Source organism: Plecotus auritus (genome assembly GCF_963455305.1).
Source record: "Plecotus auritus genome assembly, chromosome: X".
Taxonomy (NCBI): domain Eukaryota; kingdom Metazoa; phylum Chordata; class Mammalia; order Chiroptera; family Vespertilionidae; genus Plecotus; species Plecotus auritus.
The window spans coordinates 103,685,399-103,700,022 of NC_137784.1; the positions used below are offsets into that span (position 1 = coordinate 103,685,399).

Sequence of the window (14,624 nt, forward strand, 5' to 3'; positions counted from 1 at the left end):
AGAGCCATAGTGCTTGATTTGCCCAAGATTACATGGAAGGTCAGAGTTCTATAAGGCCACCAAAAGCATCTGAGGATATGGGTGACCTAGAGTTTTGGTGAAACTCCAGAGTGGGAACTGACAGCTAAACTTTGGGCCTGCACAGGATAAGGGAACAATATTCAAAACCAACCTAGAAGAAACTGTGCATTGCAAACAAACTCTAGAAGAAAATTATCTCCCTCAGGCTTGGGTCTTTGAAGATGTTAAACAATAAGCCTCCTCTGAAACTTTATGGCCACTAACCAAGTTTCTTGTGGACTTGGGACCTCAATTTATACAATATGTATGGTTCAAAAAAGTGTAACCTATGGTTTTTAATATAAAATTTTCCCTAATCTGTAGTGCAGATAGGTTCCTGACAGAACAAATGTAAATGCTCCCCAGAGGAATACGTTCTTCATACAGGACTTAAAATTTCAACATATTTGAACTCACAATAATAATAAAAAAATAACAGAGGGCCCTAACCGGTTTGGCTCAGTGGATGGAGCATCAGCCTGCGGACTGAAGGGTCCCAGGTTCGATTCTGGTCAAGGGCATGTATCTTGGTTGCGGGCACATCCCCAGTAGGAGGTGTGCAGGAGGCAGCTGATCGATGTTTCTTTCTCATCGATGTTTCTAACTCTCTATCCCTCTCCCTTCCTTTCTGTAAAAAGATCAATAAAATATATTTTAAAAAAATAAAATAACAGAGGGTTGCGGGCTCAGTTCCCAATGCAGGGGAGTGCAGGAGGCAGCCGATTAATGATTCTCAGTCACCATTGATGTTTCTCTCTCTCTCTCTCCCTTCCTCTCTGAAATCAATAAAAATATATTTTAAAAAAATAACAGAAACAAGAAAGAAAGCCATCATATAAAGCAGTGGTTCTCAACTTTTCTAATGCCATGACCCTTTAAAACAGTTCCTCATGTTGTGGTGACCCCCAACCATAAAATTATTTTTGTTGCTACTTCGTAACTGTAATTTTGCCTCTGTTAATGAATCGTAATGTAAATATCTGTGTTTTCCGATGGTCTTAGGCTCTATAGCAGCGGTTTTCAACCTGTGGGTTGTGACCCACAGGTTGAGAACCGCTAGCAGGGTTGCCTAAGATCATCGGAAAACACAGATATTTACATTACGATTCATAACAGTAGCAAAATTACAGTTACGAAGTAGTAACGAAAATAATTTTATGGTTGGGAGTCACCACAATATGAGGAACTGCATTAAAGGGTTGCGGCATTAGAAAGGTTGAGAACCACTGATATAAAGGATATGATGAAAACAACAAACCACAGACTTACTACACCCACAAGGGCTTAACATGCTATATTTATCAGATACAACATATAAAATAAGTTTAATATGCTTAGAGAAAAGAGAGCAACAAAAAACAAGATTAAGGAGCAAGAAATTACCCAAAACTAATGAGGCATACTTGAAAAAATATTAAAATTTTAGAAATAAAAAGTAATTACTGAAATTAAATTTGAGTAGGAGGGTTAAACATCATAAATATAGTTGAAGAGATATTTAGTGAGCCAGAAGACAGATTTGAGGAAATTACCTACAATACAATAGAGAAACAAAGAAATGGAAAATAGGAAAAATAAGTAAAAGACATAGAGTCCAGAGTGGGTCAGTCGAATAGAACTTCCAAAATGAGATAATAGAGATGATGAGAAAATCAAGATTCAATGAGATGACTAAACATTTTCTATGATTTACAAAAGACATAGATCCTTACATTCAAGTTTAGCACATCACAAGTAGTGTGGAAGAAAGGGGCCACATGCTGACCTGACAAGCTCAGTGGAGGCCTGCATAGCAGCCTTGCAAACTCAGAGACCTAAAGTAACCAAAGGATGGTCTGAAATTAAACTTTAACTAAATGCAGTTATGGTGGGCAGTTACATCCTAGGCCAGTATCTTCACTGACAAGGTCAACCTTTACCTTTACCTTAACTGAGCCTATCTGTCTTTTTGCATCTATGATAACATACCCTTGAAATGTCTGGGTAACTTGTAACTTGTAACTTCCCTTTTTCTGGAGCCCCTGGGGCACAACCAAAAGTGGTGGGCGCCAGGACAGATACCACAAATTCCTTCATTATCATGTTAATTGTTCCTGTATTCACCTAAATATGTGTTCATCATTTCACTTTTTATCCAATCCCAGGGGTTTTCCCAGCTTTGCTTTATCCCACCTCCTTAATCTATCACCAATGAATTTCATGTAACCCACCTATGTCCCTCCTTTGATTGCGATGTATAAATACAAATGTAACCCACCATTCTCCCGGAGCATTATCTCAATTCGTTGAGGTTCTGCTCCCCGCCATATGTTGACAGTTTGGCTCAAATAAACTCACAAAAATTCTTTACAGGTTTCAATGGTTTTTTTACGTTAACATTACGATAAAAAATTAATCCACACTGACCTGTAGGACAGCACACTGGGCTGTGAATTCTGTTGCTAGCCTCAACTCTGAAGCATGCACAGTAAAGTAAGTTGTCCAGTGTCACACAGGAAATTAGTTCTTTCAACAATAAAATGAGGAAGCTATTACCCACCTTATGGATATTATGAGAGTACCAGAAACTTTTTGCTAGGTTACTGGGAATGTGGAAGCCTGCATTTAAGCCAAGTTCTTTACAACAGATGAAGCACCCATTCAGAATTTCTATGAGCTTCCATTTATCAGGTTTCCATGTAAAAATGTATTTCCTTAAACTTTAACAAAGAACTAATCTGTCATTCTTATCCCTCTTTTCCTTCTCTCCAATGACTGGAAATAATATATATAAATCAATTCTCTGAAACAGTTCTACAGGTATTTTGTATCATCCAAGCTCAATATGCAATCCAAATTCTAATAATGACACAATTATGGCCTAATAATGAAATAAAGAAAATGGGTATGTGAGCATTTGGAGAAAAAAAGTAAAACCATCAGATAAATGGAGGATATTTTTATTACAGAAATGAAAGTATCATTTGATTTACTTGGGGGAGATATATGGTATGCTCTTCACTATCTCCAATCATCTGATTTTGGCAAGCAGGATTGGGATGATTTATTCTGATCTACCCCCATTTCCTGGCTACCAATTTTGCAAAATTAAATTTTAGCTTCCTTTAACCTCTCTCAGCTATCTCCACACAGAGCACTTCTACCTTCTCTTTCTCTCTCAGAGGACTGGAATGGCAGTAAGTTAGTCACAGTGTAGAGGTGGGCACCCAGGTGGCCACTTTTCCTACAGTATCTCATTTAAAAGGGTCAGATACATCTTTTAGATTTCCCCTTTTCTGAATCTTTTTCATTTCACGTAGCTAAACATGAATTGAGTAAAATGTCAAATAGCAGAAGAATCTGGGATTCAAAAGAAGAGGTTGAGTAAATAAGAAGAATGTGTTTCAAAGAGAAAAACAAAATTTGCCTGTTTTCTTTTGATGATGTTCCAACTGGTCTATCCACATGCATTCCTTATTATTAATTGTACTTTAACCTTGTAAATGATCACACATCCTCTCACTCATGTTTACTTACATTTTCTTGCTTCATAATTGCCACCTTTAAAAAATATATGTCCCTGGTTTGAAAAACAATTTTAAAGCTTTCATGTCCTGACATAGTCAGTAGAGCTAGCTCAGATTTACAGAGAGGCACCTGCAAATTTTCCTGTTAGTTCAAACTTGTCAAATTATCAAAAGTTTCACTGGATTTTTGCATTGCTGCTTGCTAATGATGGCATATAACAGGTGTGGTTTTTATTGCCTCAGAAAAAAATGTAAAAGATGTAACAGGAAAACATTTGATATTTGATGTACTTTGAATCACCTCACTATGTATACAATCTTATGGCCATTAAATGAACTCTCTTTTATAAAGATAAATGATTTTTGAATCTGAGAATATTTTGGGATTTATTTTCTACTTTTACTTGAGAACAATAAGAATAAAAGGCTTAGGGGATGGAAAACCATCTGAATAGGATATGTTGCTAGGAAATCATGATAATAGTGTGATTTTTTTTCCATTTCATATCTACTTCCCAAAGATATTTCTGTAGATTCAGTCTTACACACTTTATTTGACTTGGGATTCTGCTAAGGATGCTGTGGGTTGTAGTTCTAGTGCCACCAATGAACTTCGCTTACTGATTCAATAATCTAGAGTTAATGCTGTTAATGGTGCACCACTATGCTTTAAGCAGGAGTTTATTTTATCAAAATAAGTATCATCTGAAGGCATACCCTTTATTTTCTACTGAGTAAAAACAAGAATTACTTTAAAATAAGTTTGATCAGAAGTTGTCATACTTCAAATAGCAAATTAAAGATAAATAAGCCTACATAGGAATTAGTCATAAGCCTTTTGTGTTTGTATGCTCTAAAAGCACTATAAAAACCTCCCATATGTTTCAATGACTAATTGTCTATATTTCAGCTTTTCTTTAAGTCCAGGCAATTTGAAGCATTAGGGTTTAACATTGTTTGCTAGCTAATAGAAATATTTCTTCTGAGAACTCAGCTACTGTTGCTAAGAATTAAGGTCTGTGTCCAGAATTAAATATGGAAAAGTACATGCAATCTTCAGTTTCTAATTTGGCCTCATTAATTACATCTTTTCAACTGAAGTTGTTAAATTCTAAGTACTTTAGATATGAATGGATTTTTCTCTTCAATGGTATGGTGAATAGCTACATATTTGTGTGATTAGCAAGTGCATTACATTTGAACAAAGCTTCTTTACTGTAATGTCTATAGAAAAAATACAGTATACATACTAATCTTTTCAAATGGCCTAATCAATACCTGGAAATTGCAGAAGAAGTGATGTGTTGTATGTGATAGACATGTAGAGTCAGATAACAATATTGTGATTATTGGCACTTTCAATAAAATGGAAAACTAATAATGTTTTTAAAGCATATGGTATTTGTATAATCAAGGAAAATTTCCCCAGCAACAATAATTATACGAGCTTCTTACAAGTTCCTCTTCTAATTATCTGTTTTATTAGTAGATCATATCATCATCCATTAGGGGACACTTAAAAACATAACGAGACATTGCTTTAATGAAGATATATATATGCACACACACGTTTATGTTATGTGTTTATGTGTATTGCTATAAAGAATATTAAGTTCTCAAGCAACATGGTCTATATATCAAAATGTGAATGTCCTTATAATGAAAACAAACATATTTATAATGAATATTTTCTCACCATAAACAATATGGAGTTAAGAGAGTTTATGGACTGTATCCACAAACCATTCATAATCAGTGTCAAAAGCTCAATATACAGGATCAAGAATCATAGATCTCAGTGTTGTAAGGGGCCTCAAGGGCCATTTGGTTAATCTACATTTCAAAAATGAGCCAGCTGAGATTCAAAAATGTTAAGCGAGTTACTCAAGGTCACTGTGCTGTGATTGCACACACACATACAGAGTCATCTCTCTAATGGAAAAACAAGATGGCCACATATCATAGGATGGCATGAAAACAAATATCCTTATACCAAAGCCTTAAGGGAGCTTCAGGAACTAACCCTGCTGAGAGCACCTGGCTATAATTAGGAGTACCTCATGATTTCTGTTGTATTGCAAATACAGTCAAACCTCAGTTTTTGAACTCTCCCATCTCCAGCAGTTTGGTTCTCAACCAAGTTGTTTATGGAAATAATGTTGAATCAAACTTAGGTTCTGGAATTGACAAACCTTTCATGCTGATATATCAGCATGACAAAAAGCATCTCTCAGGCCACAAACAAAGGAGAGAATGTGACTCAATTACTGCTAAACCTTGCTTGTTAACATCTCAGAAAATTGTGCTGTGAATATTTTTGTGGGTTTTTTCTTTGCTTTTGTTGCTGGCAAAATGGTTGATTAGCAAAATTTTAAAACATAGAGGCCATCAAAAGTGTTAATGTTGTTAAGGGTGAAAGAAACAATGATCACAGGCAATTGAAGAGGTAGAAAAACTGTTGTTGATTTGGATAAACAAAAAGCAGTTAGCCTGTGACAGCATTTCAGAAGCAGTGATATGTGAAAAAATGAAGATGCAGCATGCTGACTTCCTGAAAGACAGCCCTGGAAGGAATGCTGAAAGTGATTTATTTAAGGCTAGTAGGGGGTGGTTTGATAAATTTAAGAAAAGAAGTGTTTGTTTATAGATTAAACAGTACATTAGACATGTACTGTATATAAGAAAAGTTAAAACAGGGAAGCATTTGGAAGAAATTAATTCCATTTACATTATTTCTAATAGGAAAAAATGATTTGGTTTTTGAACAAATCACTTATTGAACAACCTTCCGGAACTAATGAAGTTCTAGAACTGATGTTCCACTGTAGTGAGTTCAGAAATACCCTTAGGCCTAATGTTTCATATCTCTCTAACTGATTAATCCATTTCTAAGATATAGTATAATAAGAGGGGATCACAGTAGACCAGGGCAAGAATTATCCTCTTTATGTGAGTGCTTACCTTCTATGAATTTCACTCAGTCATCTGTGAATAACAGTAGATTTGAGAGGAAGTTTAACCAAGAAGAAAGGAGTACAACGCTCTGAACTCCGCTTTTATGTTTCCTCTCAAAGACTGTGACCAAGAGAAGTCAGATTTTATGAAAGAAATACAGTAGCTGCATTTTACAATGCTGATATTAGAGGTTACTGCCAATATCCTCAGTATAGGCTAAATGTATTACTGAGATTTCAGGGCAAGGAGTTACATTTTAAGAGAGCATGATCTGACCTGTGGTATATCTGAATCTAAACCATGTTATAACAAGCTTCTATTGTGTTCCTCTTGAGATATTTTTAAAGAATAATGAATTAGCCTTTGTGAAGTACCATGAGACCTTCAGGTTAAAGAAGACGATATCAAGTATCAATTCAGTGCCCCTAACAATACTCAGTGTATCTAGTAAAAAGACTGAAAATAATCAGTAAACCATTCACTGCAGTCCCCTTGGTATCATAGCAGCACGGTTAACATGCTAACAGCTAAGTTTCATGTGCTTAGAAGAAGAAAATGATCAATGGCAAAGAGCATATCCACCTTTGAAATGACATGATCCATTATAAGAATCAACTGTTAAATTGCTTCCTGTACTGAGCGCACTCAATTAAAAGACTTCACAGTGAGATCATCTCAATAGTTAAATATACTCTGTGGGAACAACCTTTGAGAAGCTTAAAAATCACAGAAGGACTATTCCTACCATGACAATGGAAATTTGGAAGGCATCTCCTTCCCCTATTTTTCAAGTTGTTAGTTTTTATTAGTAATCATTTAGCCTGAGAGGCTGCTGAGTTTTGGCTCATACCTATCCACTCTTATACTTCTTTGAGCAAGAGATGCTTCTAGTGTTCTTTTTTTCTACTGGGTCCAGAATAGATGAGTGTGGCTTTAGACCAGGGTCTCTGGACAAATATGTCATTCATGCACTTGATATGTTACATCCTTTCTCTCCTTGAACTTTCCTGTTTCAGTAAAATAATCTATTCACAGTAGTCCCAGCTCCCTGTCTAACTCTTCCTTCTTTCTTTGGTGGGGATGAGGGTGGAGAGCTGAAAAGAAAGTTAAACATGAAAAAAAAAATCACCAGACTGAGACTCTACTTTCAGGGTTGCAATTAGCCAAGTCTATGGCTCTGGACAAGTTATTTAACCTCTCAGGCCCTCAGTTTCCTTATGTTTCAGAAGGTTGTATATTTCTTGTTCATTGTGTACTTCTGTCTCTCCTTGCCAGACAGTATGGTATAGTGATTACTAGTAAATACACAGAATGTGAAGCCAGAATACCTTAGTCCAAATTCTAACTCTGACACTTGTTATATGGGTAACTTTGGGCAAGTTATTTAACCTCTTGTGCTTCACTTTTCTCATTTGTAAAGTGGGCATAATTAAACTACTTATCTCTTAGGTTGTTATGAAGATTAAGTGAATACATATATGTACAACACTTAGAATAATGCCTAATATATAACTGATATGCAAATATGTGCTTTAATACCAATACTGTTTTAAACTTGAAGCTCTACTGGGCCCTCCCTGGAGAAGAAACCTGAGTTCCCCGAGATATGTGATCAGTGCTGGGGCCCCGCCAGCAGGCCAGGGGATCCCAAGGCAGGTGCTGGGCGTGGAGGCCACGGGGGCATAGGCTACCAAGGAGACAGAACTGAACCTCACATCACCCTGCTTGGCCCCGGAGGATGACTGGTTAGCCAGAGACGGGTAAGACTCCTCAGGGAAGGAACAACCTAAGACAGGCACAGTCGCAGAGGGGCCACCAGGAGAGAACTTGGGGGTCAACAGAGATGGGGCGCAGACCCTCACCCCCCAACCCTGCAGGGGCCTGAACCCTCACCCCGTCTGAGGGAGGTCTCCTCTCCCCATGGCTGCTTTGCTTCCCACGCCCAGCTCAGATCGGGACACAGGTGACAGACAGTGACTTGGCCGACAGCAGCTGCCCTATATCTAAATCTAGCCTAGCACCAGGAATGCTCAGGGCCTACTCAAGAATGCAAATAATCCTTTCCACTAATATTTACAGGGTAAACTAAGATTGTTGGTAGAGTATTAAATTTGATAGTAAAATAATAATCAAGTTTTCAGATTAATTTAAATAGGCTAATTGAAATAAGTGAATATTCAAGAAAATTTAATTGTACTGGACAAAAAGCTGTTCCTAATGTGGTAACTAAAATTTCTATTGGTAGTTCATCTCATGGTAAAATTCCTGAACATGCAATGAAACTAAAGCAGTCATATTTTTGTGCAAAAAATTAAAATTTAAAGTTATCAAGACTGCATTATAAAAGTTACAAAAACCTCCATTAATCAAAAAAGGGGGGATAGTAGGGTAATATCATGTAAGGAAAAATATCCTATAAGTAAATTACATCTAGAAAACTTTTACTTTACAAAATTAGTTTTCATTTGTAATGCTAACAGCAAGACACCCATGAAAAACACACATGGTGTCTAAATAAGACAAAGGAAAATCGTTTGGGCAAAAATAAAAAGGATCCCAAATCAATTATATAGAAAAGATTCCTTTATTAACTTTTGGTCGAGAATATGTTTGTATATTTTCAGAAAACAACTCCAAGACCATGTGGATTCCTGCAACAGAGAGGAATTGACAGGTCTGCTCCAACCACGAAGACAAGAGGAGAAACAGTCCAGAGATGGAAGACGCTGACGATGCCTGGCCACGCTAGCAGTCAGCAGCTGTGCGATGCAGCAGGTTGCCTAGGACCAAACCAGAGAGGGTTGGACCTGCATTGCCACCATGTGCCCATTATCCAGATATCATTGCTGACATGTACACTTAAGGAACTGTTAGACATTGAAACAGGGACTCAGAACTGTTGGACATTGAAATTGGGACTCAAACATTTTTTGTTATTATATGTTTATTTCTAGTCTGCAGAGGCAAGATTTTTTAAAGGAAAGAAATGGGGAAAAAATAGATACAGAGGCAAAGAAGCATTGAACAGACTGTCAAACTACAGCGGGAAGGCAGAGGAGGTTTTGGCGGGGGGGCTATAAGAGATCAACCGAAGGACTTGTACTTATGCATATAAGCATAACCAATGGATAAAAGACACTGGGGAGGGGGGCAGGTAAAGGCATGTACTGGGGGGAAGGGGGGGGCGGGAGGAGGTCAATGGGGGAAAAAAAAGGAGACATATGTACTACTATTTGTAATACTTCAAACAATTAAAAAATAAAAAAAGAAAAATAATATGTGACAGAAATAAATCATTAAATATTTTAAATTGAAAGAAAAAAAAACTTGAAGCTCTAGGCCAAAGTACATCTGACATATGTAAGAATGGTATGTGTTCAATAGCATTTAGTAAAAAAAATAATAATCAGATTAGAGCCATACTATACAGCTCCATAAGGCCCAGTCACTTCCCTTTTGTAACCCTCCTCTGACATGCTCAATGTGCCTCCCCACTACACTATAAGTTCCTTTTGTGCAAGGACCATGACCATCTTGGTCACCACTATATCTCTAGCACCTAGCACATAGTAGGCACACATATATTTGCTAAGTATATATATATAGAATGAATTCTCTTAACAGAGGGATTCTCCTGTTTATACCACAGGATTGCAGACTTTTTGGTTCATGAGCTAATTCAGTGGCACAGAAGGTCTCACAGAGCACCTATAGCTCCTGTTTATCACATGTCATTTCACATCCTTAACAAAAATAGGCACAAGCTTTGTAGGAGTTATCATTTAGTAATTCTACTCATTTAATGAGCATATGGTCTGAGGATAAGAAGACAAGTTATAAAGAATGATCCCTTCCTTTCAGTTTAGGTGGAAAAACAAGTCATGTACACAAATACCTACAGCACGATGCCCTTTTTACTCTCTAGCACTGAGTATCATAGGGTTTCAGAGGATCTTACTGATGTGATCAGGAAATGTTTTATAGAATATCTCAAATTGTAGGGAATGTACTCTATAATATTGTAATAACTATGTATGGGGCCAGTTGGACACTTGAAAAATCAGGGGGACCACTCTGTAAAGTATATGATTGTCTAACCACTATGCTGTACACCTGAAGCTAATACAAAATAATATTAAATGCAAACTGTAATTGAAAAGGAGATATATGTACTACTATATGTAATACTTTAAACAATAAGATAAAATAAAAACTAAAAAATAAACTAAAAGAAAGAAAAATTAAAAAAAATTAATTGATAAAAAATTGTACTTGGTCTTGTTGGATGGCTTGGATTTTCATAGATAGAAAGGTAATAGCATTTCTGGCTGAGGAAAAGGCACAGAGAAAAGTGTGATGTATTGGGGGTAAGGCAAGCATACATATTACTTTAGCACAGGGGTGGGCAAACTTTTTGACTCGAGGGCCACAATGGGTTCTTAAACTGGACCGGAGGGCCGGAACAAAAGCATGGATGGAGTGTTTGTGTGAACTAATATAAATTCAAAGTAAAGGAGCGAAGGGGAGAGCAAGAGAACCGGATAGAACAGCCGGATCCGGCCCGCGGGCCGTAGTTTGCCCAAGGCTGCTTTAGCAGATGGAAGGATTTATGCAGAAAGCAGAAGTAGAAGACAGTCTGGAGACAGAAATTTGAAATAGTTTGTAATAAGAGGCTAAGATAGTTGAAGTTTATCTATGGACAATGGAGAACTATGGATGATGTTACTGTAGGGAATATGAAAATGAAATCACAGTTGTGAGAATAGAAATTGGGCAACAATATGGCAATATATAAATAGAGTTCCTGGGCTAAGTTGTATTTTTAAGTCATGGGACACCCAGTGCAAATATGTAGCAGATTGTTGGAAATGAAGGATTATTTGAGTTTGGGGAAATATAAATTTGAAATAATCTGCATAGAACTGATAGTGGGAGACTTGGGGCTGGAGGAAATAATTTCAGGAGAATACAGAATGAGGACAGAGATTTTAGCACAGACCTATGACAATGAAAAATACAATAAAAAACCCAGCAGTATCTAAGTGACCCTTACGATGGAACAACTGGAATGACCAGAATGACCGGTTGCTATGACACACACTGACCACCAGGGGGAAGACGCTCAATTACAGGAGCTTCCCCCAGCCCACAGGCTCCCATCGCCTATGGGGCCTGCCGGCCAACCTCCCAGTCTCTTCCCCCAGCTGGCAGGCCCCGATTGCCCTATTGGGGCTGGCCCCTGGGCTGGGACAGGGAACTGGGGGTGGGTGGTGGTGGATGCAGCCCTTTTCCCAAGGTGGTTGAGAGCTGGCTCCCTTCTTGGGCCCAGCTGCCAACCTCCTGGGTCCCTCCCCCTAGTCAACAGGCCCCAATCGGCTCGCTGCCCACCCGCTTTGGTGGCAGTTGGCCCCTCCCCCTGGCTGGCAGGTCCCAATTGCCAGATTGGGCCTGGGCCCTGGGCTGGAATGGGGAACTAGGAGTGGGTGGCGGCAGATGCAGGCAGCGAGGGAAGGAGGAGGCGGGGAGGCGGGGAACCTGATCAGCCCTGATCACCAGCCAGGCCTAGGGACCCCACCTGTGCACGAATTTCATGCTCCAGGCCTCTAGTGTTGTATATAAAAATCCAGTAAAATACTAGCCTAGGAAACACCTAGAAGCCCCTTACGACTCATAAAAGGCATACAGAGTACTACCTTAAGGCAAAGACCTAGGAGTGGAGGAAGGAGACAACTTCAACGTACCTGTTGAGCAGTCAGATCCTGTCCACTTGGGGTCACAGCTGCACATTCCAGTGTCCAGAAGAAAAGTGCCATGTCCTGAGCACTGCTCTTGACATATAGGAAGTGGAGTTTCACAATTGATTCCTCCCCAACCAGTAGAACAGTGACATTCTCCTTTCACACAGATGCCATGACTGGAACACATTGGGTCTAAGCAATCCTCTGAAGGCCCAAGAAAGGAGGAAAGGTTAAAATGAACAGGTATGGCCATTATATGACACAGAGATATTCACATTGATTTCCTAATATCATGCCATTTCTGCTGTTTTAATTAGGCAATACTATGACTCAGGTCAACACTGTGTTCAAACCAGATTATTAACATTTAAAAATATCATTAGATATCATAAAGATTGCATCCTAAATTTAGAAAAAGGAAACCATACATATGTTGTCTGACACTGTTAGATTGTTAGTAGTGTGTAGCACTCCCACACAAATGGGTGAGTGGATCAGTGAGGGCCTGTGATAGGAATTCCTCAGCTTTGCAAAAAAAAAAAAAAAAAACCCGGAAGAATTTTTGGTGAGTCCTTCCTTGTCTTTTCTGAAATTGGAATCATAGCTCCCAGAAATGCCTTTTACTTGATGTGTCTAGAGAAGTTGATATATTTTACGATTGAATTATTCAAGGTATTGACGAAGTGACTGCTGAAGCACTGAAAATGCAACATATTAAACAATTCTTTTCTTGTGGCTTCTCCTTCTATCAGTACCCAGTGACAGTTTCTACTGTTTTAGAATATCACGGACTCAATTGTTTTAGCCTGTGATTCTGTGAGTCTGGAAAGTTTTGAACACATGTATAATTTTTAGACAACCCATATATATTTTTGGACAAATATATAAACTGTATTGGAAGTAGATTCCTATGCTTGCCTTGGGGAGAATTGTTTTATGCTTTTAATTCAGTCACCATGGAAAATGGGAAAGTTGATTTTCAAACTTTTAGTCTTCCCATACAAATAAGATGAAACAAAATAATTTACCATGATGCAGATGTATGCTTTGAATTACTTTCCCAGCAATGGAAAAAGATGAATACAATTTGCTACCATTTGCAAGACTGGCCTAGTTTTAGGCTGTGGTGTGGCCTCGGAACAGAGGAAGTTTAAACAAGCATATAGTTAGTGTAATTGCCATTATAATTAGCCCATGATCTCAGGATCATTAGCACAATGCTTCAATACCTGAGCTAATCAGCAAAGAACTATCAGAAGGTATACCTCATTCTATTATTTCATTATTTGAAGGAAAAGGAGAAGTCCAAAGTATAAAATTTTAGAAGAAGGGAATTTAATTATATTAAAATATAATACTTTGAATAAATAATATTTAACTTAATATAATTTCTTTTATTAAAAGGCCACGCTCAATGAATAGGTAAGTTATGCTTAAATTAGAGGCATAAAGTCACATGGCTGAAGGCACCAGGCAGGTGACAAACTGGAATGAATGATACGGGCTGGATGTAAGAAAACAGAGTGTGTTGGGAGTGAACTGAGAGCAGTTTAAAGGAAGCTGCTACTTCTTAGCTCCAGTTGATTGCCACCATGTAGGAATGTGAGCCCAGGGTTATCAGATTTTCGTGTTGTTCACAAGAGGCTAGAAATAGAGATTTTTATATGACACTTCTCTATTTAAATTTTGGCAAATATGTCACATTACATAACAAAAACACCACCACCATTATGTGAATTAAACAAGACCCATCTATAAGCCCAGGTTAGCCTGTCTGCTCCTGGTCTATGATGTCTGACTTAAAACATTTTTTTAATATTGTATTTGAAGTTTACAGTGTCAAATATGGTATTCCATGCTATCTTGGTTATTCTACAATTTTTTTAGTGACGCCTAGAACACTATATCCTTTTTAAACTGCTTATGCAATTTAAATAAAAGGGTCTGAATTCCTTAGGTTAGTTTTCCTGGCAAATTGTAGATGTTGTGATAGCACCATTTTTGGGGGGTGAATAAGTGTGACCATATAGCATCTGAATTTACAACTTAAATATCATGATTGCAGTTGGATAGCATACAAACAATTTCCAAAAGTAACTCAGGCACTAGGGTGCCTAGACTAGTCCCAATGCCATTCATTGGAACAGATAAAAGCTTCACACCAAAAATTCTAGTACTGCTAATGGGAGGTGAAAAGCTAAACTCTTGCTTGCTCATGGAGCAGAATGAGATTAAACCCTTTAGAATGCTATGTAATAGTCTTAATGAGCCATCTTTAAAAAGCAATTATAGTGCATTTTCAGCTGCTTCTTTCCTGAACAATAGTTGTGATGAGACCCTCTCCCATGGTAATGGTTTAATATTA

At 37.8% G+C, this 14,624-nt stretch overlaps 1 protein-coding gene across 1 annotated transcript in view; it reads right to left on the minus strand.

The window, feature by feature from the left end:
- The window catches only part of TENM1 (teneurin transmembrane protein 1), a 1,003,294-nt gene that overhangs the window by 279,182 nt on the left and 709,488 nt on the right, over positions 1-14,624 (minus strand). The window contains exon 14 of the mRNA XM_080653537.1: positions 12,263-12,463. Coding sequence (XP_080509663.1) covers positions 12,263-12,463 — 201 coding nt within the window. The remainder of the gene's footprint in view (positions 1-12,262; positions 12,464-14,624) is intronic.